We start from the raw sequence: 24,640 nt of genomic DNA on the forward strand, positions 1-24,640 counted from the left end.
CATGTGTGGGCAATGCCTGGGGAGGCCAGAAGACATCAGAGCCCCTGAAACTGGAGTTGTTAGCAGTCATGTGGGTACTGGGAACCAAACCTGGATCTCTGCTCTTAACTGCTGAGCCAGCTCTTCAGTCCCAGGACCTGTCTTTTTATGTGGGTGCTGGGGATCTGAACTCATGCTTGCATGGTACATACTTTACTGACTGAGTCATTGTCCCAACTCCGCATACATGTCACCTTAAGTAATTCTAAAAAACCCTATTTTTGGTATTGTTTGGTTTGGGGTGTTTGTTTGTTTGTTTTAGACAGGGTCTCATACTATGAACTCACTATGTAGTGTAGGCTATTCTTAAACTCACAGCTATCCTCCTGCCTGCCTTTGCCTTCTGAGTGCTGAAATTAAAGGTGTAAGCCTGGTATTTCTAAAGTACTCTTGTGAAGCAAGTATTATTATACCCATTTTACTTAATAAAAAAATTGAGTCTTGGGACTGGAGAGATGGCTTAGCAGTTAAGAGCATTTGCTGCTCTTCTAGAAGGACCCAGTTCATCTCCCAGCACCCACATAGTGGCTCACAATCCTCTATCACACCAGTTGCAGGATATCTAACACCCTCTAGCCTCTGTGAACACAGGACAGGCATGTGGTGCACATATGTACACGCAGACAAAACACTCACATATAAAATAAAAAATAAATCAGTCTTAGAAAAATTGAGTCTTAAAGAAGGTCAGCAATAAATAGTGAAACCTGGATTGGAATGTAGTCCATCTGACTTCAGCTTAACCTCTGAAAACTTACTTTGCACCTGCAACATGCTCCTGGTACAACCACTAAAATAGTCTCTTAGGGTTTGGTAGAATCAAGGGTAAAAATGGCTAGTGGCATAATCCTGTGGCAGCAGGACTAAGGATTCAAGGCCTGCCTGAGCTATAGAGTGAATTCAGGGCCAGCATGGGTAACTTAGCAAGACCCCATTTCAAAATAATAAATAAATAAATAAACAAAAGCCTGAAGATGTAGCTCAGTGGTAGATCACTTACCCAGTTTGTGTGAGGCTCTATGTTCCATCTTCAGTACTACAAATTAAGAAAAAAAGGGAGGGGAGCTGAAGAGATGGCTCAGTGGTTAAGAGCACTGACTGCTTTTACAGAGGACCCAGGTTTGGTTCCCAACACCCACATAAGAGCTCACAACCATTCATAACTCCAGTTCCAGGGGATCGAACACCCTCTTCTGACCTCTGTGGCATTATGTGCATGTACTGTACTTACATACATGTAGGCAAAACATCATACACATAAAATAAAAGTAAATCAAAAGAATTTTTAATGTTTAAAAGAAAAAAATAATAAAAATGCTTCCCTTCTCCCTCAAATTTCCTTATCCCACTTCCTAGTGTTAATAGTGTCTTGGGAATCCTTCTATACTTATTTCAGTACTTATAGGTATCTTTTTTAAAAAACAGAAGTAGGAGCCCCTGTGGTGGCCTATACCTTTAATCCCAGCACTTGGGAGGCAGAAACAGGTAGATCTCTGTGAGATTGAGGCCAGCCAGGTCTACATAGGGAGTTCCAGGACAGCTGGGAGCTGGAACTACCCTGTCTCAAAAAAAAAAAAAAGAAACCCCAAAATAAATAAACAAAAAACAGAAATACAGTTATACTAAATGTTCTATTTTGCTACTTTACTTTCTCTGTTCACTTATTAAAAGCTACAGGCAATGTTTCATTGTTTCATGTCAATACATACAGGACTGTCCTTTTGAGACTGCAGAATATTTCATTGTATCAAGATCTTTGCTCAAGTCAGGTGTAGTGGTACATGCAACACCTGGGAGACTGAAGCAGAAACATCATGAGTTCAAGGCCAGTCTGGTCTACATAAGTAAGAACCTGTCACAAAACAACACCGGGGCTGGAGAGATGGCTCAGTGGTTAAGAACATGGGCTGTTCTTGCAGAAGACCCGGGTTCGAATCCCAGCACCTACATGGCAGCTACAACTGTCCGATACTCCAGTTCCAGGGGATCCGACAGCCTCTTCTGTCCTCTGTGGGCATTGCATGACATGGGTGCACTTATCTACACGCAGGCAATACACACATACACATAAAATAAAACAACAACAACACCACACACACACACACACACACACACGCTCATAGCTGCCACTCCACAGTCTCAGAAGTATCTGATGATTCACCATCCCTCTACCCCTTTGCCTCTCTCCATCATACAAGCTGTAGTAACAGCAGACCCTTCTCCCTTCCTGAACACTTACTGTTATAGAATTAACAGGCAGAGAGCCTTGAACCTCTTCTTCATCAACAAGGAGCCTGGTATAGTCATAGCTCTGGGCTCTCCCCTCTTCCTTGGTTTGGCCCCCTCCCCATGTTCCTTTAGAGCCTTGGCTGTACCCAGGTCCTCTCCAGCAGCAACCCTGGGAGCAGAGACCAAGTAGCCAGCCAGCGTTTGGAGACAGTGGTATGGAGTGTGGTCATGTAGCCTAAAGAGTGATGAGGCATGGGCTAGGGTCTAATACCCAGGAGCTTGGAGGACAGGATTCCAGCCATGCCCTGCAGTCAGTTCCTACAGGACTGTGAGCACATAATTTCTCCCCAAGACTCACTTTTCTCATATGCAGAATGGAAACCATCACAGAATTCTTAAAAAGGCAATGACTTAGAAATGGCAATGCTCACAAATAAAAAGGGTTAGTTATTGCTGTTATTATAAGTGGGGGCTGGATATGGTGGAGGAAAGAAATAGTAACGGACACTTTCCATTCCCCCTTCCCTAATCTCTGCAGGAAACAGTTACATGATTCAGCGGAAGGACTGGGATTTATCTGAATATAGCTATAAAGACCCAGAGGATCAAGGAAACCTCTATATTGGTGAGTTCAGTGCTTATGGCCCATTGGGGGATAGGAGAAGCCAGCTTGGTCTCTAACACACTGGCCCTTTTACCTCTGGTGTGCCGTGGAGTGATACTACAGTGCAAGTGTGACTAGTGGCAATTAGTTCAATTGGCACATACTTATTGAGAACTGACTGTATGTGAACCACTGGTCTAAGTTCCCATATGCAAAATTGACACCTACATGAAGCTCTCAGCCCAGTGTCCAGGGAGGACTAAGACTGATCCACTTTTTTGCCCAACTTGGCACAGAGGAATAGATGGTAACGGGGTGAGGGCAGGCAACTAGGGGAATAGGCCCAGTGTAGAAGGGGACAAAGTTTACTGAGGTCTTGATTAAACACCTTCCCCTTATCCCAGGGTATGCTGTGCAGGTAGGCAGCGCCATCCTCCACCCCACGAACATCACTGTTGTGGCGGGTGCCCCACGGCACCAACATATTGGTGCTGTCTTCTTGCTGAGCCAGGAGACAGGTGGAGACCTGCGGAGGAGGCAGGTGCTGGAGGGCACGCAGGTGGGCGCGTATTTTGGCAGCGCCATTGCTCTGGCAGACCTGAACAATGATGGGTGAGAACCTAGGGATATTGGATATCTTCTGGGACCAGGGAGAAAGGTGGGGAAGGAGATGACAGGCTTGCCTAAGCTAGGTCAAGGAAGCGGGAACTTTGCAATCTTGCATTCCCTGTTTTGTAGTATTTTGCAATCAGACATTATGGGAGTCTGGACATTAGCATGTCATTTGCATGGCACTTGTGCTTGCTTGTCTGTACCTTGTCATTCATGCCTGTCATTCATAAGGCTCCAGTGGGTGGGGGCTGTTTGGGTGTGAACCTTGCCTGCATGGTTTCTCCATGATACACATTTTCTATTTGGTAGGTCTTGGCCTTTCCATAGCCTATGGTCAGAGGTGTCATTTGTGCAGCCTTGACTCAATCATGTTTGTTAAATGACAGTTAGGTTGTATATGGGGGGCCAGCTTCACATTCCTGTTCCTGTTCCTTCTCTCCTGTGCAGGTGGCAGGACCTCCTGGTGGGTGCTCCTTACTACTTTGAGCGGAAAGAGGAGGTAGGGGGTGCCGTCTATGTCTTCATGAACCAAGCAGGCACCTCTTTCCCTGACCAACCCTCTCTCCTGCTTCATGGACCCAGTCGGTCTGCTTTCGGCCTCTCTGTGGCCAGCATTGGTGACATCAACCAGGATGGATTCCAGGGTAGGAGCCAGCACCCCTCACTTAGCACCCTCATTGACTGAGCACCAACAGCATACCAGACTTGACAGGACGCACAGATCAGAAGGGATGGGCTCCAGGCCCAGTTTACTCAAAGGAATACTAGAGAGGAGATGCAGAGGGTACTAAGGATGCAAGTCAGGGGGATGTCTTAAAGGAGGTGATAAGTGGTTGGGCTAAGAGTACACAGAAGAGACAAACAGGACATAGCATGAGCGTGGGAACTTGAGTATACCCTACCCTAAGGGATGCCAAGTGTTCCATTGGAGACAGGTTAGGTGGATGCTCTGAAAGCCAGAGTAAATGGGGTTTTCTATTTGGGCCCCAGTGGGAGTGGAGTGAGGGGCATCCAGAGAAAGTTTTGGATCAAGAATGTGATATGATAGCTTGATACTTCGGAAGGTGATTTTGGAGGGGTGTGGGATGGAACTCGGTAGCAAGGCTTGTAAGATATGGAATGTAGACTATCAGGTGTGAGATGATAAGAAAGGGCTGGACAAAGATGGAGCCCTGGGTAGAGAGGTTTAGCACCAGTGCTCTGCAGGACTTGGGGAGCAATCCAACCTGGGAGAGGGATCATGGAAAGGACACATTAGGATGTGAGCCTGGTTGCCAGGAAGCACTTAGTTTACCAAAAATCAGTTCTCTGACAACCTCAGTTTCTCAGGTCATAACTGAGACCCAAAAGGAAGGCAGAGTCTCTTAAGAGGCAAAAATGGATGGCAGGAAGATCAGCCAATGGAGAGATTGCCAATGGTTAAAAGCACTGGCTGCTCTTGCAGAGGACCTGGGTTCAAATCCTAGTACCCACATGGTGGCTAATAACCATCTGTTGTAACTCCAGTTCCAGGGGATCCAGAGCCCTCTTCTGACCTCCACGGGCATTGCGTGACATGGATGTGCTTACATACAGGCAGGAAATACACTCATACACATAAAATAAAAACAATAAATAGAATACATTTTAAAATAAAATAACTTAAAAAAAGAGAAAGATTGGCCAATAAAGCCCAAGCACTTCCAACAGAAGGGTCGATGGTTTCAGTTTAGAACCTACTTACTCTTCCTTGGTGAGTAAGTACAGTTACCCAGGCCTTAGCTGATCAAATGCAGCAAATGAGGAAGTGTCCAGTAAAGTTTGAGAGCATCAAATGTGTTGAATTTATCTGAGGAAACATTGGTAAGAATTTTTAAAGTTTTGACCCTTGAAGGTCCACTATACTGAAGCAAGTCCACTATAGTGTTATGGTTATATTTCAATTCCCCCATCACTAGCTGTGTAATCTTGGGATTTGAGTCTGTCTGCTCATTTATAAAGGGGGACAATAAGAAATAAAATAAAATAAAGGGGGACAATAGTACGTACCCCACAGCACTCTTGTAAGGGTTAAATGAAATGACTGTTGTAACTACTGGCCATTATCAATGAGGAACACCTTTTCTGAGCCTGTTGGCAAATGTCATTAGAAGAATCAAGATGTCTAGAGAGGTGTTGGTAGGGGAATCAGGGAGGAGGAAAGCACCAGGTGCTGCTGAGGAATCTGGGGTGCAGCTCTGTCTGTGGCATTGACTTGCTGTGTAATTTGGGAAAGTTTCTTTCCTTTTCTTGAACCTCCTTGCCTACCTGAGCCACAGAGCTCTGAAGTTCCCTGCTGCTCTGAGAACATCTGGTAGGGGTAGGTCATTGCACATTGCCACATTAGGCTCAGTGGCCTGCAGCACAGGGTGAGGGAGGGTGAGGGACATGTGCTGGCCCAGAGTGCCTAGGTGACCCTATCCTATTTCTCCTCCCCAGACATTGCTGTGGGAGCACCGTTTGAGGCCTTGGGCAAGGTGTACATCTATCACAGCAGCTCCAGGGGGCTCCTCAGGCAGCCTCAGCAGGTATGGATCCATGTGGATAAGTCTCCTACCCATGTTCCCCTGGGCCTACTTCCCCAAGCTTGTCTCAGAGCCTGTCCCCACTGCTTCCCCTTGACTTCAGATAATCCATGGAGAGAAACTAGGTTTGCCTGGCTTGAGCACCTTTGGCTACTCTCTGAGTGGGAAGATGGACGTGGATGACAACTTCTACCCAGACCTGCTAGTAGGGAGCCTATCAGACCACATCGTGCTGCTGCGGTGAGCCCGGGGACCATGGGCAGGGTGTTTCCCTCTTCTGTAGAGCTTCATGAAGCTCACAGAAACCTGAGCCCTGTGGCCCTGGCCCAGGCAAGAGACACTGACACTGCCTATTTTTCTTGTCCCTGCAGAGCCCGACCTGTCATCAACATTCTCCACAGGACTTTGGTGGCCAGGCCAGCTGTTCTGGACCCCTCACATTGCACAGCTACCTCCTGGTGAGAGACTATCAGTCCAGTTTTCCTGCTTATTCCTTACATATGAACAGGCCAGGAAAGGCCCCAGGCCCCAAGTCCTTCCCCTTCACACTCTTGATGTCCCACTTTCAGCAGTTGGATTCTAGAAGCCAGTCTTGCCCTTCCTAACCAATATCACTAAAAGGCAGAGTTCTTTGCAGGAGCTAATAAGTGAACATGAGATTAGGAATCGCAGCTCTGAACCACCTGGCTCAACACCCAGCCACTCCTTGCTGGGGAAGGGCAGGTTGAACTCTGAGGAATGAGGTCAGGAAGAAGAGGAATGCCCTGAAGAGGTAGATGGGTTTGGGAAAATTATTATACAGCTGAGTCTCAGATGGTAGTCAGTTCACAGGGAGATAATTACTGTACAAAAAGCCCCTAGCACAGTACTCTGTACCTTAAGTGTTCAAAAAATATTAGTTTCTGAGAAAGTGATGGTCACAACAGCAGTGACAAAAAGGTCTTTGTGTGAATGAGGACATTGATATGATAGCAAAGTAGACAGAACAGAAAAGTAGGGGAGTGGGTGGAAAGAGGAGATCTGGAGATCCCAAGATCTGAGTTCAAGACTGGGCTGGGCCATCAATTGATGTCAGACAAGTCCTGTTCCCTTGGTTCCCAACCGGTGACCTCTAGCCTTGCTTGCTCTAGTAGGAGTGGGAAAGAAGAGACCCCCATAGCTTTGTAGACTCCCCAGTTTTGCTTTTCCCCAAAAGGGTCCTGAATTCCCTTTGCCTAGTACAGGAGTGAGAGCTAGGGCTGGCTGTCCCTTCTACTATGACCAGGCCCTCCTGTGCACCCCCAAACAGTGTGCAGGTGGAGCTGTGCTTTGCCTACAACCAGAGTGCTGGGAACCCCAACTACAGGCGGAACATTAGTAAGTTCTGGGCACAAAGTGGGGGTGGGGTACTCACCTGGCCACCTGTTGACTGCTCTGTCTGTCTGGCTGCAGCTCTGGCCTACACACTGGAGGCTGACAGGGACCGCCGTCCACCCAGGCTCCGTTTTGCCCGCAGCCAGTCAGCTGTCTTCCATGGCTTCTTCTCCATGCCTGAGATGCGCTGCCAGACACTGGAGCTGCTGCTGATGGTGAGGGAGGAACCATAGGGAAAGGGTGGAAGTGCCAGGATCCCTGGAAGAGGTGACCTATGCCCTTTCACATCAAAGCTGAGGGATGGGGTCCTTCCAGAGACAGAAGTTGGGAAAGTAAACCTGGGATGCCATAGTCTGATGGATATGGGTAGGGGGTAGGGGGCAGTACACAGTACCTAGCACATAATGGGGGAGAGATTAAGCCCTGGGGTGGGATGGGGCCAAGGGGCTTAGTACCTCTGAAGAGGTGTTGACTCTGGCACAGTCTGGAAAGAACAGATCCATGACTCAGGGACAAGCTCAGTCCTTTGGGGCATCATGGTATAAGGGAGAATTGAACCTGGAGAGTCAATAAATAAAGGAAACCTAAACCTCTGAGAAGGAGGAGAACTATCTCTTGGTGGAGGAGGGTGCAATTCAAGATGGTAGACTCAATTTGGTGATTGGATTAGAGGGGGTTCAGCTTACCCTGGGGGCTGGTCAGGGTAGGCAGAGTCCCAGCTCCTCCCTCTGGCTTAGTTAGGCTAGAGTTTAGAGAGGTGGGAAGATTCAACTTCGGGGTGGGCAGGACTGAGTTCACCTCATCCTCCATTCCCAGGACAACATTCGTGATAAACTCCGTCCCATCGTTATTTCCATGAATTACTCTTTACCCTTACGGATGCCTGAGTATCCCAAGCTGGGGCTGAGGTCTCTGGATGCCTACCCAGTCCTCAACCAGGCGCAGGCTCTGGAGAACCACACCGAGGTGAGCAGGGCCTGACCCCGGCTGGGAGGGCTGTGGAGTGAGAGGGTGTTGTGGGGTGCAGCCCCTCAAGCCTCACATTGCCCCCAGGTCCACTTCCAGAAGGAGTGTGGTCCAGACAACAAGTGCGACAGCAACCTCCAGATGCGCGCAGCTTTCGTGTCTGAACAGCTGCATCCGCTGAGCAGGTGGGATCTGGGTGGTGTCCATTGGTCAAGGGTTAGATGGCGCCTCATTGGCTAACAGATCTTGGGCAGGGCCTCACTAGCCATGGGTAGGATGGAGTATGAGGGGAGGGACTTTAAAGAGTCAGGTAAGGGGACTGGAGAGATGGCTCAGTGGTTAAGAGCACTGGCTGCCCTTGCAGAGGATCTGGGTTCAGTTCCCAGCACCCACATAGCAGCCATCTGTAACTCCAGTTCCAGGGGATCCTTTGTCCTCTTCTGACCTCTGTGGGCATTGTACAACACAAGTGTACTTATATACATGCAGGCAATACACTCATACACATAAAATAAAATTAAAATTTTTTTAAAAAAGTCAGGGGGGGCACTGGAGAGATGGCTCAGCAGTTAAGAACACTGGCTGCTCTTGTAGAGGACCAGGGTTCGAATTCCAGCACTCACATGGCATCTAACAACTGTCTGTAGCTCCAGTTCCAGGGAATCTGATGCCCTCTTCTGACCTCTGTGGGCATTGCACTACACAGGTGCACTTACACACATGCAGATAATACACTCATACACATAAAATATAAATAATTTAAAAGAGTCAGGTAGGACTGCAGGGTGTGAGCTTTCCCGGTCCTGGAGACCAGAGGGGCAGAGCCTAGTGGAGATGGGGCATATCCTTGGGGCTAGGACTTTTGGCTTAGTCTAGGGCTCCTCCCCTCAGGTTCCTGTATAGCAGAGACACTAAGAAACTACTCTTGAGCATCAATGTGACCAATATCCCAAGCCATGAGCGGGCTGGGGAGGATGCCCACGAGGCGCTACTCACCCTGGAGGTGCCTTCTGCTCTGCTACTGTCCTCAGTGCGCCCGGTAAGTGCTCACTGCTCAGGCTCAGAGCTCAAGCAGGGCTCCCTTTGTATTTGCACCCCAGTATACATGCCATGTACTTCCATTATCCTTTGCCATGTGCTGGTCTCCTCTGGGGCTCAGCCACCTCTGCTCCTTGAGAGACAAATCTCTAGGGCTTTTACTGTTCCATAGTAGAGGGAGGACAAGGATAACTCTGACCTTACTTGCTTTCTTTCCTCAGTCTGGGACCTGCCAATCTAATGAGACCATCCTGTGTGAACTAGGAAACCCCTTCAAACGGAACCAGAGGGTGAGCCCTGGCCACATCTTCCTGCTCCTGGAGGGTCCCTGATTTTCCTCTGGAGAGCTCCTAATCCCTACTTCGAGGGACTCCTTAAAAGAATGGAGGGGTGAAAGTGGAGGTGGGGGAAGGCACAGCAGGGTGTAAGGAGAGGTTCTGAAAAAGGGCCAGGGAGCTATGCCTGATTCTAGAGTGGGGGAAGCAGGAGGCCACTTTCACTGCTCATTCAAACTGTGTCTCAGTCTGGAACAGAACACACCGCTGCCTCTTTTACCTGATGTAACATCCCAACTTTCTCTAATGAAATAACTTTTTTCTTTCTTTCTTTCTTTCTTTCTTTCTTTCTTTCTTTCTTTCTTTCTTTCTCTCTCTCTCTCTCTTTCTTTCTTTCTTTCTTTCTTTTTTTGAGAGACAAGGTCTCCTTGTAGGCCCAGCTGGCCTGGAACTCACTATGTAGACCAGGCTGGCCTCAATTTTACAAAGATCTACCTGCCTCTGCCTCCCTAGTGCTGGGATTAAAGGTGTGTGCCACCACGCCTGGCTTTGAGATAGGTATTGTACAGAAAGGGAAACACTGGCTTAGAAAGTTTCAGTAACTTGCTTAAGGTTGTGCAAAAGTAGCAACAATCCCCAAAGTAGCAAGGATGTCAGCCAAGAAGATAAAGGGGACAGATAAAGTGGAGGGGTGGAGATCCCTCACCTAGACTGGCAGAAAGAGGAGGCATCTCCCCAGCTTAATGTCAGCTCTTCTCTTCTGCCATGACCCCTGTTGAGCTTCAATGCTCTTTTCTGTTTCCCTGACATTTGTGGTAGATGGAGCTGCTTATTGCCTTTGAGGTCACTGGAGTGACTCTGCACACAAGGGACCTTCAGGCACAGCTGCAGCTTTCCACGTGAGTGACCCATGGAAGCCAGTCTGGGCAGGGCTGAGGTCACATCCTGGGTCTCCTCCCTACTACCTGCATTCCCTCCTCAGGTCAAGTCACCAGGACAACCTGCAGCCCATGACCCTGACTCTGCAGGTGGACTACACGCTCCAGGCCTCACTCAGCATGTGGGTACCACTCTGTTCCCAGTCCTCTGTGCCTCAGCCAGGGCCTCCAGATCCCCAAGATTCCTCTTAAGTTCTTTTGGTCTGGTGTCCTCCTGGGTCATCCTTTCCCTTAATAGCAGTGGTCACCATCATGATGGCTGTTATCAGTCCCTGTAACACAGGTAGAAGGGGAGGAATCAGTACCTGGGGCTAAGGTTTGGTCCTTGGCATTTCCTTCTTTTTAAAAAAATTCCACTTTTTAAATTTTATTTATTTTTATTTTATGTGTCTCGGTGTTTTGCCTACATGTAAGTGTACCATGTAGGTGAAGTGCCTGTGGAGGCTAGAAAAGGGCTTCAGAGCCCCTGGAAGTGGAGTTACAGATAGTTGTTAGCCGCCATATGCATGCTGAGAACCAAACCTAGGTCTTCTGGAAGAGCAGCAAGTGCTTTTAACCACTAAACCATCTCCTCAGCAATTTCACCTTATTTTCTCGATATTTCTTCCTCCCTCTCTCTCTCTCTCTCTCTGTCTCTGTACAGTCATGCACAAGCTATGAAGTGCATGTGGAGGTCAGAGGACAACGTCGGATGTTGGTTCTCACTATCCACCTTGTCTGAGGCAAACTGTCTTTGCTGTTTGCCATTGTATACAACAGACTGCATATATGCAGCCAGGCTTGCTGGCCCATGGACTTCCCCATGGACTCTCCTGTGTTCACCTCCCATTTTACCTTAGGATTACATGCTTGATTTTTATATGGGTTCTGGGGATTTGAACTTGGGTCCTCACACTTGCATAGCAAGCGTTTTACCACTGAGCCAACTCCCCAGCCATCTTCCACTTTCTTGAAATCCCACTGTTTTGCCGGGTGTGTTGGCGCACGCTTTAATCCTAGTACAGAGACGGAGGAGGAGGGGGAGGAGGAGGGGGAGGGGGAAGAGGAGGAGGAGGAAGAGGGAGGAGGAGGAAGAGGAGGAAACAAAAAGGAAAAATAAAAACCCACTGTGCAAAGGATTTCACAGACATCTCATTTACCAACTCCACCTTACAGACAAAGAAACTGAGGCTCAGAGAGGATTAGTAACTTGTGTGAGGCCACACAGCTGGGGAATCATAACCAATTGGCCTTGGCACTGCCATCCTGTCTGCCAGGGACCCAGTTTCCTGTCCCCTTTGACTCAGGTGTGTTTCTAACCCTAGGATGAATCATCGACTACAGAGCTCCTTTGGTGGGACTGTGATGGGTGAGGCTGGCATGAAAACCGTGGAGGATGTGGGAAGTCCCCTCAAATATGAATTCCAGGTAAGGGCATCTCTGGGGTCCAGACTGGAGACTCTTACAAAAGGTAATGGGGGCCTCTTCTTGGTCTGGGGTCCAAAAGTGGGAGGGTTGAGAGTTGTTGAGCTGGAGGTGGTTTTCCAAAAGATTGTAACCATGACATACAGATCATATGTGTCCACAGGTGAGCCCAGTGGGGGAGGGGCTGGCAGCCTTGGGCACGCTGGTCCTAGGTATTACATGGCCCTATGAAGCTGCCAATGGAAAGTGGCTGTTGTACCCTACGGAGATCATCATCCATGGCAATGGGTCCTGGCCTTGCAAGCCACCTGGAGACCTTGTCAACCCTCTCAACCTTACTCTTGCTGTAAGTTCATCATCAGGGATATTCCATGTGCATTTTGTGTTGCATCTCATTTGCATGCTGGAGCGCAGCAAGTCCAGTGTCTTTCCCTTCCTTCCCTTGGCCCTCTTTAGGGGCCTGACTCTCCCCCACCCTTTCCCTATCTTCCATCCCTGTTTCTCATCTGCCTGTGCCTTTCTAGCAAATCTCTTCCCTCTTCAGGATCCTGGAGACAAGCCACCATCTCCACAGCGCAGGCGGAGACAGCTGGACCCAGAGGGAGGCCAGGATTCCCTACCTGTCACACTAGCTGCTGCCAAAAAAGCCAAGTCTGAGACTGTGTTGGTGAGTGGCCAAGATAGAGACAGGGTGGATTTCATGGCCCATCATAAGGTACATGGGCACCAGGGGACCAGGAAGCAAGGGAGGTAAAGATCACTGACCTGGAGACTCCAATCTGAAAATGTGCTGTGGGTCTAGCCCCTAGGAGTCTCCTGATGGACAAAGACTCACTTCCTGCCCTGAGAGAGCATCCAACACAGGAACCAAAAGAGGAACCCCTAGCTCAATTCCAATGGCTCCCACACTGTTGGGGACCATTTAGTGGTTCAGAGTCTTGACCTTAAGACTGAGGAGGAGTGGGTGGAAATGTGGAACAGGATACCCTCTGCAAGAAGGGAGAGAGGAGCAGATGTAGGGACCCAGGGAAGGCCTCACTGGGTAGAGGGGTTGAAAGAGTGTCCCAGGCAGTCAGAAGTTTCTGAGGCTGTGCCTTGCCAACCTGAGCAGGGACTGGATTTCATATGGTTTGTCAGATGAGCTTGGTATAAGAATGTCTCTTGAATGTATCTATAGGTAGGGGAATGTGCATGAGCAAAAAGATGAAATCAGGCCCCTTGGTCAACCAAGGGTGGGACAAAGTCTGGAAGGGTGGAAGGTGAGGAACAAAGCACAAAGTCTGAAGACCCAGGCTATCTCGTGTCTGTGTATCCCTTGCGCACTTCAGACCTGTGCTACTGGCCGTGCCCACTGTGTGTGGCTAGAATGCCCCATTCCTGATACCTCCAGCATTACCAACGTGACCGTGAAGGCACGGGTGTGGAACAGCACCTTCATTGAGGTCAGTGCAGAGTTTGGAGGTCTCCACTATTATCCACTTGAATGGGAAGAGTGACAGGGAGGGACTGAAGTATGTGTGTGTGTGTGTGTGTGTGTGTGTGTGTGTGTGTGTGTTTGTGATAACATTCTATTCTGCACAGTTGTGTGTCCATCACTGTGGGCCATGTTCGTGTTATGTTCACATATCTATATCCAAATGTCTAATGCTTCTGAAATGACCTCTCTAGTGTCCTTTACATACTACCTCTGTGCCTTTGCCCCTCTTCCTTCCCCCTAGAATGCCAGCTTCCTCTCTGTCTCTGCATGGGAACTTCTATTCAGCCATCAAGATCTCTGTCAACCTTCACTCCACATCCCTGAGGTCCTATATAACTTCAACAGCAAAAGTGCCCTCTCTCCTGAATGCCATAGAACTTTCTGAGAAGCCATACACGCTACCTGTTGTGCCTAACTGGGTTGTGGTTACTCTTGTGCCAGCCTTCTCTTGCCACCTAGTCCAAACTTTTTCTCTGATTAGATTTTCAATCTCTTCTGGCCTGTGGACTTGATTTCTGTTGCTATTCTGTTTCCACCATTGGAGCACAAAACCTGCCATAGGCAAATGAAGGGGCTGGGGCTGTGTGCCAAAAATGCCTTGTTTACAAAAGCAGCTGCTGAGTCTAGATTTAGTTCATGGGCCTGACCTAGACTGTGACCTTCATTGTCTCTACTGTCCCAGCATCCAGCACAGGACCTAATGCATGCATAAATGTCATGCATTTTATGTGGAGGAGAGGCCGGGTGACAATCTTTGGGGGTGCTGCTTAAGGATGCTGCCTGATGGGAGAGTGAGGGAAACAGGTAAGGAAGGGACTCGGGTTTCAGCTACTGGTTTTGACCCTTCTATACCCCTTCTAGGATTACAAAGACTTTGACCGAGTCAGGGTAGATGGCTGGGCTACTTTATTCCTGCGAACCAGCATCCCTACCATCAACATGGAAAACAAGACCACATGGGTGAGTGGGTGTGTTAACAAGGGGCAGCAAGCTTGGGCCATGGCACTGAACATACAGCATCTTTAAGAAGACACTGAAGCAGGGCCTCATGGTGCAGGTCTGTGATCCCAAACTTCTTGGGAGGCTAAAACAAGAGGATGGTTAAGCCCCAGGCCTGCTTGGGCTATCAAGTGAATTCAAGGCCAGCCTGGACAAATTAATGATATTCTGTCTCAAAATTAAAAGTAAAGGGCTGAGGAGATGGCTCAGGGGTAAAGGCCTTGTTCCACAAGCATGAAATCCTATGTTTGGATCCCTAGCACCTAGATAAAAGCAGGACATGGTGGCACACATCTATGACCCCACCTCTGAGAGGGCAGAGATAAATGAATCATAGGGCCTTGCTGGGTAGCCAGTCTAGCCAAAATGGCAGGTTACACTGGTCCAGTAAGAGACCCTGTCTGAAAAAATAGGTGGAAAATGATAGAGAAAGATACCTGATGTTAATCTCTGACCTCCAGAAAGGCATAGAGGGACACACAGGTGTGTATACAAGTAAAAGTTAAAGTGGGGATGGTGCTGTGGAGAGTTTGCTTAATGGTGAAGAGTATGTACTGCTCTTGCAGAAGATCTGAGTTCAGTTCCTTGCACCCATATCAGGCGCTCACAGTCTCCTGTACTTCCAGTTCTAGGGGATCCAACACTTTCTGTTGCTTTCTGTGGATATTGCACTCATGTATATATATTTGCACAAACACACACACACACAAATTAAAAATGAAAAACATTGAAAAAAAGAGGGAGGGAGCTGAGGATGTAGCTCAGTGGTAGTACCTAGCATGCAGAAGACCCTGAGTTCAATCCCCAGTACTACACACACACACACACACACACACACACACACACACACTTTGGCTATGTGGTTCTCAGTCTTGGCAACAGAACACATTACAATTTTCTGGCAGGCTTCTGGTGTTGGTACTATGCCAGTGATTAGGTCTGGTCCTTGGGCAGGGAACATGGTACTGGGATGTTTAAGAGGCCCATAGGTGATGCTGATGTGTGACAAGGTGGATGACCGTGCTTACTTAATGTGTACAACTGCTCCAGGAAGAACAGGGCTGCGGGTGGATCTATTTTATGGCTGAGGAAACTGAGGTTCAGGGAAAATGAGTTACCTGCCCACAGTGGCATGGCGTGTCAGGGACTGGCACCAGGGTCTCCTGCTGTTATACCCACTACGAATATGTAAGCTTCTGGCAGAGAGAACAGCAGTAACAGGCTAAGCTGAAGCTCAAGCAAGACCAGTGGTAAGCCAGTGTTTGCCTGTGGTGTGACTGTGCACAAGGCAGGAAAGAGGCCGTGTTTGGCTGTCAGGCCCTGAAAATCAGGAAACTCAACAGAAGATCCAAGTATCAGCATGCATAGGCTGCCTCTGTGCTAGCAATAACCAATCCAAAATAAGGTTGATGAACCTGGAGTGGTAATGTGAGCCTATAGTACAAGGTACTTGCAAGGCTGAAGGCAACATAATGAGATACTGTCTTAAAAAATAAAATAAAATGAATTATAAAGGGTTGGGTATGGTGGAGTATTAGAGTACTAGGGCAGGAGAAGAAACACAAATTGAGGCCAACCTGGACTACATAGTGAGTTCAAGGCCATAGCAAGACCCTGTCTCAAAAAAACCAAACCAAGAGGAGCTAGAGAGATGACTCAGAAGTTAAGAGCACTGGCTGCTCTTGCAGAGGGACCTGGGTTTGATTTCCAGCACCCACATGGCAGCTAACAACTGTCTGTAACTCCAGTTCTGGGGGATCTGATGCCCTCTTCTGACCTCTTTGGGCATTGTATGACATGCAGGTACACGTACATACATGCAGGCAATACACTCATACACATAAAATAAAAACAATAAAATATTTTAAAAATCAAGCCAAGTAAACAAACCATGAACAATAATAACAGTGAAATATGTATGTATAGCTGAAAAGATCTAGAACACCTTGGAATAACCACAACAAATGTACAACGAAAACTTAAATAATGGATAGAAAAAGCCAATATTATCAAACTGTTAGATCTTTTCAAATTATTCCAGTCCACGTAGGATTCAGGAAACTTGAAAGAAACAACAAAACAAAAAAAACAAAGGTTCTGAGCTTGATTTTAGGTTACATCTAGGAGAATAAATAAATAAGCAAATAAACAAAATGACAATTAGTAATTTATTGTGAAATAGATTTAACTGGAGATATATAGGTGACACACATAGGAAGATAAATGGATGGTTGGTGAAGTTTATGACACATTTCCTAAATAAACCAGTGTGATTTAGAAGAGGTAGAGGAAGGTCTAGAAAGATCAGTGGGATAGAAATTTAGTTTATGGGGCTGGAGAGGTGGCTCAGCAGTTAAGAGCACTGACTACTCTTGCGGAGGACCCAGCACCCAGCACCCATATGGCAGCTAACAACCATCCGCAACTCCAGTTCCAGAGGAGTCTGACACCTTCTTCCGACCACTGTGGCATTGCATGATGGCGTGCACTCATACATATAGGCAGTAAACTCATACACATAAAAAAGAAAAATAATTGAAGCTGGAGATATGGCTCAGTGGTTAAGAACACTAACTGTTCTTGCAGAAGACCCAGGTTCGAATCCCAGCACCCACATGACAGCTAACAGCTGTCTGTAACTCCAGTTCCAGGGGATCCGACAGCCTCTTCTGTCCTCCATGGGCATTGCATGACATGGGTGCACTTACCTACATGCAGGCAAAACATGCATACACATAAAATGAAAAATCGGGAACCCAACAGCTTCTTCTGACTTCGGTGGGCATTTCACGACACGGGCGCACTTACCTACATGCAGACAATACACATAAAATGAAAAAACAATAAATAAAATGTTTTTAAAAAATAAATAAAATATTAATAAAATAAAGAAATTTAGTTTATGATACAGACTGCATTATTTTTTAATTTTATGTATTATGATGTGTGGATATGAATCCAAGGTCACTTTTAGGAGCCTGTTCTTTCCTTCCATTGTGGGTTCTGTGGATAAAGCCTGTGCAGAAGGTGCTATATCATCTCACCTCATCTCACCTGCTTTTTTTTTTTTTAATGTATATGAGCATTTTAATGTATATGAGCATTTTCCCTGCATGTCTGTAAGTGCACCACATATATGCAGTGCCCTCAGGGACCAGAAGAGGGCGTCAGATCTCCTGGAACTGGAGTTATAGTTAGCTATGTGGTTGCTGGAAACCGAACCAGGGTCCTCTGCAAGAGTAATCAGTGCTCTTAACCGTGGAGCCATCTCTCCAGCCACCCAGGCTCAATCAGTGGAGAAAAATTATTAGCTGGATGTGGTGGCACATACCTGTAATCCCAGGACTCAGGGGCTGAGGCAGGAGGAGTCTAAGATATTATTAGGTAGTGTTGGAAGAAAACATTTGAGAAATAAAGAAATATCTGTCTCACACCACTAACAAAAATACCTTCAGGTTAAGTGAAATATTTAAATGTAGAAATTAAATGTGTGCCAAAATAAAAGGCAGAATAATTTGTTGGTAACCTTTAATTATGGAACAAGTGAGTTGCTTATTTATTTATTTTTAATAAAAAATTATGACATTTACTTATTTGGGGGAGGGAGTGTCACAGTGTGAGCGTGGAAGTCTGAGACAACTTGAAGGAGTCAATTCTGTCCTTCCACCATGTGGGTCCCTGGGATCAAACACAGGTTGTCAGGTTTGGCAGCCAGTAGTACCTTGACCCAATGAGCCATCTCATTGGACCTATTTGTTTGCTTTTGGGAAATAAGATTTCACTATGTAGCCCAAGCTAGTCATAAACTTTTACAACAATCCTCTACCTCAGCCTCCCAAGTACCGGTACTAGATGTGTGAGTCACTTGGAGTGAGATACTTTATTAAAGCCCAAAATCAAAAGGAAAAAGTTGACAAATTAGACTACATGAGATTTTAAATCTGTATACAAGGAGACGATAAAGGACAAAGAAAGTTTAAAGCATATAGACAAATGTTGACGTGTTTAACATTTCAAGAGAAAATATAAAATAAAAAGGCAATGTATGCAGGTGAAATATAAATGTTTAACTTACTCATAAAGACATAAAAACAACTGGAGAGATGGCTCAGCAGTTTTGAGCACGTGCTACTCTTTCAGAGGACCTGAGTTCAGTTCCCAGCACCCATGTCAGGTGTCTCCACAGGTGCTTGTACTCACATGTACAGACACACATATATACAAATAATTTAAAATAAAAATAAAATCTTTTTAAAAAGTAATAAAAATAACAAAGAGTTGTCTGTCTGATTGTAAAATACTAAAAAGAGTAATACTTCTGTTGCTGCTAAGTGGCAGGAAATGCTACTGGCTGGGGTATAAATTGGTGGTTCCTTTCTGGAGATGAATTTGTCAATATCCATTAAAATTTAAAGCACCCATTTCCTTTGATCTAGCACATGATAATATATCTCAAGGAGCTAATAGGACAAATATACAAAGATAAATATATGGGGTTATTTTAGAGTGTTGTTAATAAGGGGAGGGAATTGGAAACAATCTAAGTGTCTGTCAGTAGGAAATTGGTTCAATAAAATGTGGTCCATTCCTACAGTGACTATGCAGTCCTCAAAAGAGATCAAGTTGGCCTTTATCAATTGACAGAGAAAGAGGATATTAACTGGAAAAAAAGCTTGCAGAAGTGTGTGTGGTATGATTCCATTAATATGGGTCAAATGTACTAAAAAATAGAGATAGCTAGGGAGGGTTTGTGGGTGTATACCTGTAATCCCAGGACTTGGGAGGCTGAGACAGGATTAGAAGTTGGAGGCCAGCGTAGGCTATATAATGAGACCCTTTCTTGAAAAGAGAGGAAGGAAGGGGAGAGAGAGAAAGAGAGAGAGAGAGAGAGAGAGAGAGAGAGAGAGAGAGAGAGAGAGAGAGAGTGATTCCGCACAGATATTTATGATTCAGCACAGAAATTTACTGTTTTTGGTTTTTCAGTTTTGGAGAGGGATTCATGTAGGTTGACCTCAAGCTCACTATATAATAGAGTCTAGCCTTGAACTCCTGCTCCTCCTGCCTCCTGTACCACAGTGGGTGGCTTGAATACATTATTCATTATGGAGATAGTTGTTTCTAGAGCATCAAATTACTAGGAACCTTTGCTTTTCCCTAATTTTGTTTTCTAAAATCAAAATAACTGTAAGGGGCTGGAGAGAAGGCTTAGTGTTTAAGAGCACTTGCTGGAGCAGGGTTTGGTTCCCAGTACCCAACATGGTGGCTCATAATCAGCTGTAACTCCAGTTCTAAGAGTTCTGAGGCCCTCTTCTGGTCTCTGCAGGCACTATATGCACATGGTATGCTTAAATACATGCAAAACACTCATACACATAAAAATTTAAAGATCTTTAAAAAAAAATCTTTTAAAAAAAGTTGTTAAAAAATAATTTTAAGCTAGGCCTGGTGGTGCATGCCTTTAATCCTAGCACTCAGGAGGCAGAATCAGGTGAATCTTTATGAGATCGAGCCAGCCCAGTCTCAAAAAAAAAAAAGAAAGAAAGAAAATCAAGCATAGTCATCTAGACAAGTTAAACTCTAAAAACTGGAAATTCAACACTACCTATCAATGTGGGTCAAATGTATTAAAACAGCGGACTTTTTGAGCCCCATGCTCAGTCAGTGAACAGTCTGTGGAAATATTCCAGAATGAAAAAGGAAAAACAATCTGAGATATTTTTGGTCCCAAGCATTTTAGGAATATTTAATCTGTCTATACAGATTAAATGCATATACATGTCCATTGTAGTGGAAGAAAAATAATGCTATATGCTATGCATTGTTTATGTTTTTCTATAAATATTTATGGAGGGCTTGCCATGAGTCACTCTGAGCAGTTCACGAATACTAAATACATTTAATCTTCTCTGGCAGCCTATGAGGTAAGGAACTGTAATTCCCAATTTACAGATGAACAACAGTGAGGTTAAGCAACTTGCTCAAGGTCACATATCTAGTGATTGACAAGCAAGGCTGGACTGGAGCTCAAGTAGTCTAGCTCCGGAACTCATGGCCACTTCATTATACTGTGAAGTAGGCATTCTGATCTCTCTATCAGGAAGCATGAAATGAAGATTCAAAGAGGTGAGATTACTAATCCAAGGTCACGTAGCTCTACAGGAGTAGAGTGAGCTAATGTGCAAGCCCAGGTGAGTGGTCACAAACCCAGATCCCAGGTGCCTACCAGATCAGAGGCTGGTTCACTGGCCAGGTCTGCATGCTTAAGAAGCAGGACCTGCTGAGGTCATTCAGGCCTGCTGAGGCTTTTTCTAGTCCCTGGCTGCCCCCTACTGGAGGCAGGTTAAACAGCAGGACTCTGGACCCAACTGGGACTGAGAGGGTAAAGGGGTCTCAGAGGACAGACCCAGGACTGAGTCTCATCTCTCTTTTCTGCAGTTCTCGGTGGACATTGACTCTGAACTGGTGGAGGAGCTGCCTGCTGAGATTGAGCTGTGGCTGGTGCTTGTGGCTGTGAGTGCTGGACTGTTGCTGCTGGGCCTCATCATCCTCCTGCTGTGGAAGGTAGAGACTCTCAGCCCTCTGAGGCCTCCCACTTGCCACCTCCTCCTGGCAGCACAGCTCACCCACCTTCCTCCATCCCACAGCTCCGCATCCCATTCCTCATTTCCGCTACCCCTCCTCAGATCTTCCCACCTCCCCTCAACTTCCAGTCCCACCCTTACCTGGGTTAATGGGGGAGCTGCAGGCTTCAATCGGGAACCCAGAAACTCTGGTGTCTGGCCACTCACCAAGCTGGGGCCAGGACTCAGACATACAGGTTCCCAGCTACCTGAGTGCTGCTGGCCAGGTTCCCCAGTACCCCTGATGGCCATCCCCACCTCCTCCCTCCAGTGCGGCTTCTTCAAGCGAGCCCGCACTCGCGCCCTGTATGAAGCTAAGAGGCAGAAGGCTGAGATGAAGAGCCAGCCGTCAGAGACGGAGAGGCTGACCGACGACTACTGAGGGGGGGCAGACCCTGACCCCGGCCCACCTGGGTAACATGGCCTACCAGGCCTTCTCCCCAGCCCCTGGCTGGCCAAGGCCTGTGATTCTGTCCTGTCTGCTCCTCTTGCCTTAGGGCCTGCTTGGATCTTACCTGTCCCACCACCACCTCAAAGCAGGCTGCTCTGCCTGATTATCCCCTGTACACCCTCTCCCACCTGGCTTTCATGGGCTTGGAACCCCAAGAACATGCCATAAAATTCTTCCTATGAGCATGCTGCTTTCTGGGAACTGGAAAAGGGTAACAATCAGGGCTAGACCTCCTCTGCCTGACCACCAGTCCTGTCCACAAGGACTCTAAGCCCCATCCCTTCCCCCACAGAAGGAGAAGACCAGAAGAGTCCAACCCTTTTTGTCTTGAGTCCCACCATCTCCCCAGGATAACTATCTCACCCACTTCTAGCCATGGTCATTGAGTCTACCCCTTTTCCTGACCACTTTGCCTACAGTCTCTGCAGCTGCTTGGTCTCCACTTGCCTCTCCTCCTCTCTGCCTTCCTTAACTCCTCCTTCCTTGGGCCTGGGGTGGGGTTCATCCTCCCATCTCACACTATGGTGGGGATGTTTGAGTCAGGGCCTAGCTCTGAAGATCACGGGGGAGGGTGTCTAGGTATATCTTCCCCTTGAGGACTAGATACTGACACAAGTTCTCTTCTGCCCAATCTCCAGTGTGACTTCTTTAAGCGAACCCGCTACTACCGAATCATGCCCAAGTACCATGCAGTACGTATCCGTGAGGAGGAGCGCTACCCACCCCTGGGGAGCACCCTGCCCACTAAGAAGCACTGGGTCACCAGCTGGCAGATTCGAGATCGATACTACTGATGCCTTCCCTGACATCCCTCTCAGTATCCCCTTCCTCCTATTTATCATAAGTTATGACTCTGACAGTCCTCAGGGGACACACATTTGGCTGGCACCAGCAGGCTCAGGGGCATACCCCTTTTCGGGGCAAGCATGTTTTCTGGGGTCCTAGGATCTCCTTCAAGACCTCGCAATGCTGAGCACACCATAGCTCCGTGCCCTGGACACACACAGGGCCCATTGCTCGTGGCCAGTTCTCATGTACCATGGAGGGTGCCATGTTCCAGCCTGGCTGTGCCAAAACAAAGCCGAATGGCTTTTACTGGAGCCAGGAGGAAAAAATTCCCAATGTGGTGACACATCCCCCTCCACACTGGATCCACCTTGAGCCACTGTCACAGGACAGACTTTCGCTGCCCAGAGTAAAACTACTGACAAGAAGCAGCCCATCGGGTCCAGCTGTAACTCCTGGCACACATCGGAGAGCAGGGTCCTGCCGGGGCTATCCGAGGGATGCTCGCATGATCTACCTGCTCAGACCCAGGAGCAGTGAGCTACAAAGCAGGTCCCTAGAATGGCTTTATAAATGGATCTCTTCTTGGCCACAGATGGAGGGAGCTGGCAGGAAACTCAGCCCAAAGGAACATAGAGAAACCATGAATAGCTTGGACACACTGTGCCGGGACTGACCTGGAGCATGGTGGCCTCCTTTAGAGATCAGGGGACCAGTCCTGGCCCAGCAGGTATTGACACGGTGCAGAGGAGAAACTTCTGACCTGTCACTACCACCTCAGCCTGGGCAAGGCCTGAAGAGACTCTACAAGACCATTTGGGGTGATACTTGAATGTAGAGCAGGGGAGAGCCCAACCCCTGCTCCAGCTGGCCAGACTCAACTCTGCTCCCCTTGATCATGAAGGTGATGTTCTGGGCTGCCTGTGGATTTCTGAGCAACCTAGCTCAACCTCCTCCTGGGGGCTGCGTCCCAAGGCCCATTCTAGCATTGATGGCTAATTCCCAGGTCCTCTCCTGACCTCTACCCACAGGCAGGCCCGCTTCCCAACCCTGCCCCTCCACGGTACTGTAGCAGCCCCTATCCCTTGTGCCTTCTTTGTATATGGGCTTCTCACTACAACCAATAAACAGCTCCCAATTTGTACTCCTGCATCTGCTGCCACCCACCCCCTAGCCCTGACCAATCTCAGTTCAGTCTGGAAGGGTGACGACCTCCCGCAGCTGATCCCTGGGTGAATAAAGTCAGATGGTAGGGATTTGGGGGCCTTGAGGGTGAAAATATATGGAGGAGCCAGAAACCCCTGTTATCAAGGTGTCCCAGTCTACCGGCTGGTCATAGAAACTTGAATGAAATCCAGAAGCTCATGTGAAGGAACAGACCAGAGTAGCCTGGTAGGAATTCCCAAGTGGTTTCTTGGAAACCATGTGCTGACCTGAGTAGGCAGGAGAAGGGTGTGCAGGGACAGGAAGAGGTGTAGGAACAGGCAGTCCTGGCTGGAGTGGAGCTAGGGTGGGTACAAGTGTCTATACAGAACCCACAGTAGGGGCTGAGCTCAGGTAAGAGCCTGCTTTTCTGCTCCATTTCCCCATCGCCACACTTGGGCACCACAAGGAGGCTATCAGAAGGTGAGCCAGTGAGTAAGGCTGTGAAAACTGAGGGCATGGGTGCCCACCCCCAGCCTCCGGGCAGGAGACCCTGGTGTGAATCTTTTGGAGATGAAGGCCACCCTCTGTATCCCCACATTTCCAGGGGTTCCTGGAACAGTCTTCCCTTACCCTAGCTGCTGCTCCCGATTCACGCAGGCCTGAGGAATGGAATGAGGATGCCTCCCCTTGATTTCTTTACCCTAAACTATGGTGTGGCTCCTGCTGTTGTCTCCAAGACTGAGATTTCACTGAAGACTGGAAGTTACTACCCAGAGAAGTCTAGAGGCAGATCCCAAATTCTGCCCTTCTCAGACTCCATAGACCCATGCTACTGTGGGAGGTTCCTCTTCCTATCTACCTGGGTGTCTCCCAGCCTTGTTATTGTGGCAGCTGTGTGACCTCTGCTCCCACCAGCAGGACCCAGCACAACACTGTCCTGGACCCCATGCCCACCCTCTCCATGCAACTTTCTCCCTCCTTTTCCATGTTAGCATCTGTCACTGTCCTAGTTTTTCATTGATGTGACAAAATACTCTGACCACTACCAACTTGGGGAGGAAAGGGTTTATTCAGCTTACGTCTCCCAGGTCACAGTTCATCAGGGAGCCCAAGGTAGGAACTCAGGGCAGGAACCTGGAGGCAGGAGCTGGAGCACAGGG

The 24,640-nt window shown here is 47.6% G+C and overlaps 1 protein-coding gene across 4 annotated transcripts in view; it reads left to right on the forward strand.

Moving 5' to 3' along the window:
- The window catches only part of Itga3 (integrin subunit alpha 3), a 35,422-nt gene extending 11,944 nt beyond the window's left edge, over positions 1-23,478 (forward strand). The window contains exons 5-27 of one of the 4 annotated variants that reach the window (XR_003850390.1): positions 2,807-2,893; positions 3,277-3,484; positions 3,932-4,128; positions 5,942-6,030; positions 6,131-6,267; positions 6,399-6,485; positions 7,316-7,383; positions 7,459-7,595; positions 8,197-8,346; positions 8,434-8,531; positions 9,238-9,385; positions 9,606-9,674; positions 10,479-10,558; positions 10,642-10,719; positions 11,902-12,004; positions 12,165-12,347; positions 12,546-12,668; positions 13,330-13,443; positions 14,340-14,438; positions 20,913-21,038; positions 21,369-21,511; positions 22,187-22,240; positions 22,930-23,016. Coding sequence is in view for 3 of the 4 variants with exons in the window: in XM_008838326.3 (XP_008836548.1) it covers positions 2,807-2,893; positions 3,277-3,484; positions 3,932-4,128; positions 5,942-6,030; positions 6,131-6,267; positions 6,399-6,485; positions 7,316-7,383; positions 7,459-7,595; positions 8,197-8,346; positions 8,434-8,531; positions 9,238-9,385; positions 9,606-9,674; positions 10,479-10,558; positions 10,642-10,719; positions 11,902-12,004; positions 12,165-12,347; positions 12,546-12,668; positions 13,330-13,443; positions 14,340-14,438; positions 20,913-21,038; positions 22,187-22,342 (2,537 nt within the window). In the remaining variant the exon portion in view is untranslated. Of the gene's footprint in view, positions 1-2,806; positions 2,894-3,276; positions 3,485-3,931; positions 4,129-5,941; positions 6,031-6,130; positions 6,268-6,398; positions 6,486-7,315; positions 7,384-7,458; positions 7,596-8,196; positions 8,347-8,433; positions 8,532-9,237; positions 9,386-9,605; positions 9,675-10,478; positions 10,559-10,641; positions 10,720-11,901; positions 12,005-12,164; positions 12,348-12,545; positions 12,669-13,329; positions 13,444-14,339; positions 14,439-20,912; positions 21,039-21,368; positions 21,512-22,186 lie in introns of all 4 variants that reach the window. The other 3 variants (XM_029566077.1, XM_008838327.3, XM_008838326.3) reach the window with 3 other exon arrangements.
- The last annotated feature ends 1,162 nt before the right edge of the window (positions 23,479-24,640 follow it).

Source organism: Nannospalax galili, unplaced genomic scaffold (assembly GCF_000622305.1).
Source record: "Nannospalax galili isolate Female #2095 unplaced genomic scaffold, S.galili_v1.0 scaffold95, whole genome shotgun sequence".
Classification (NCBI taxonomy): domain Eukaryota; kingdom Metazoa; phylum Chordata; class Mammalia; order Rodentia; family Spalacidae; genus Nannospalax; species Nannospalax galili.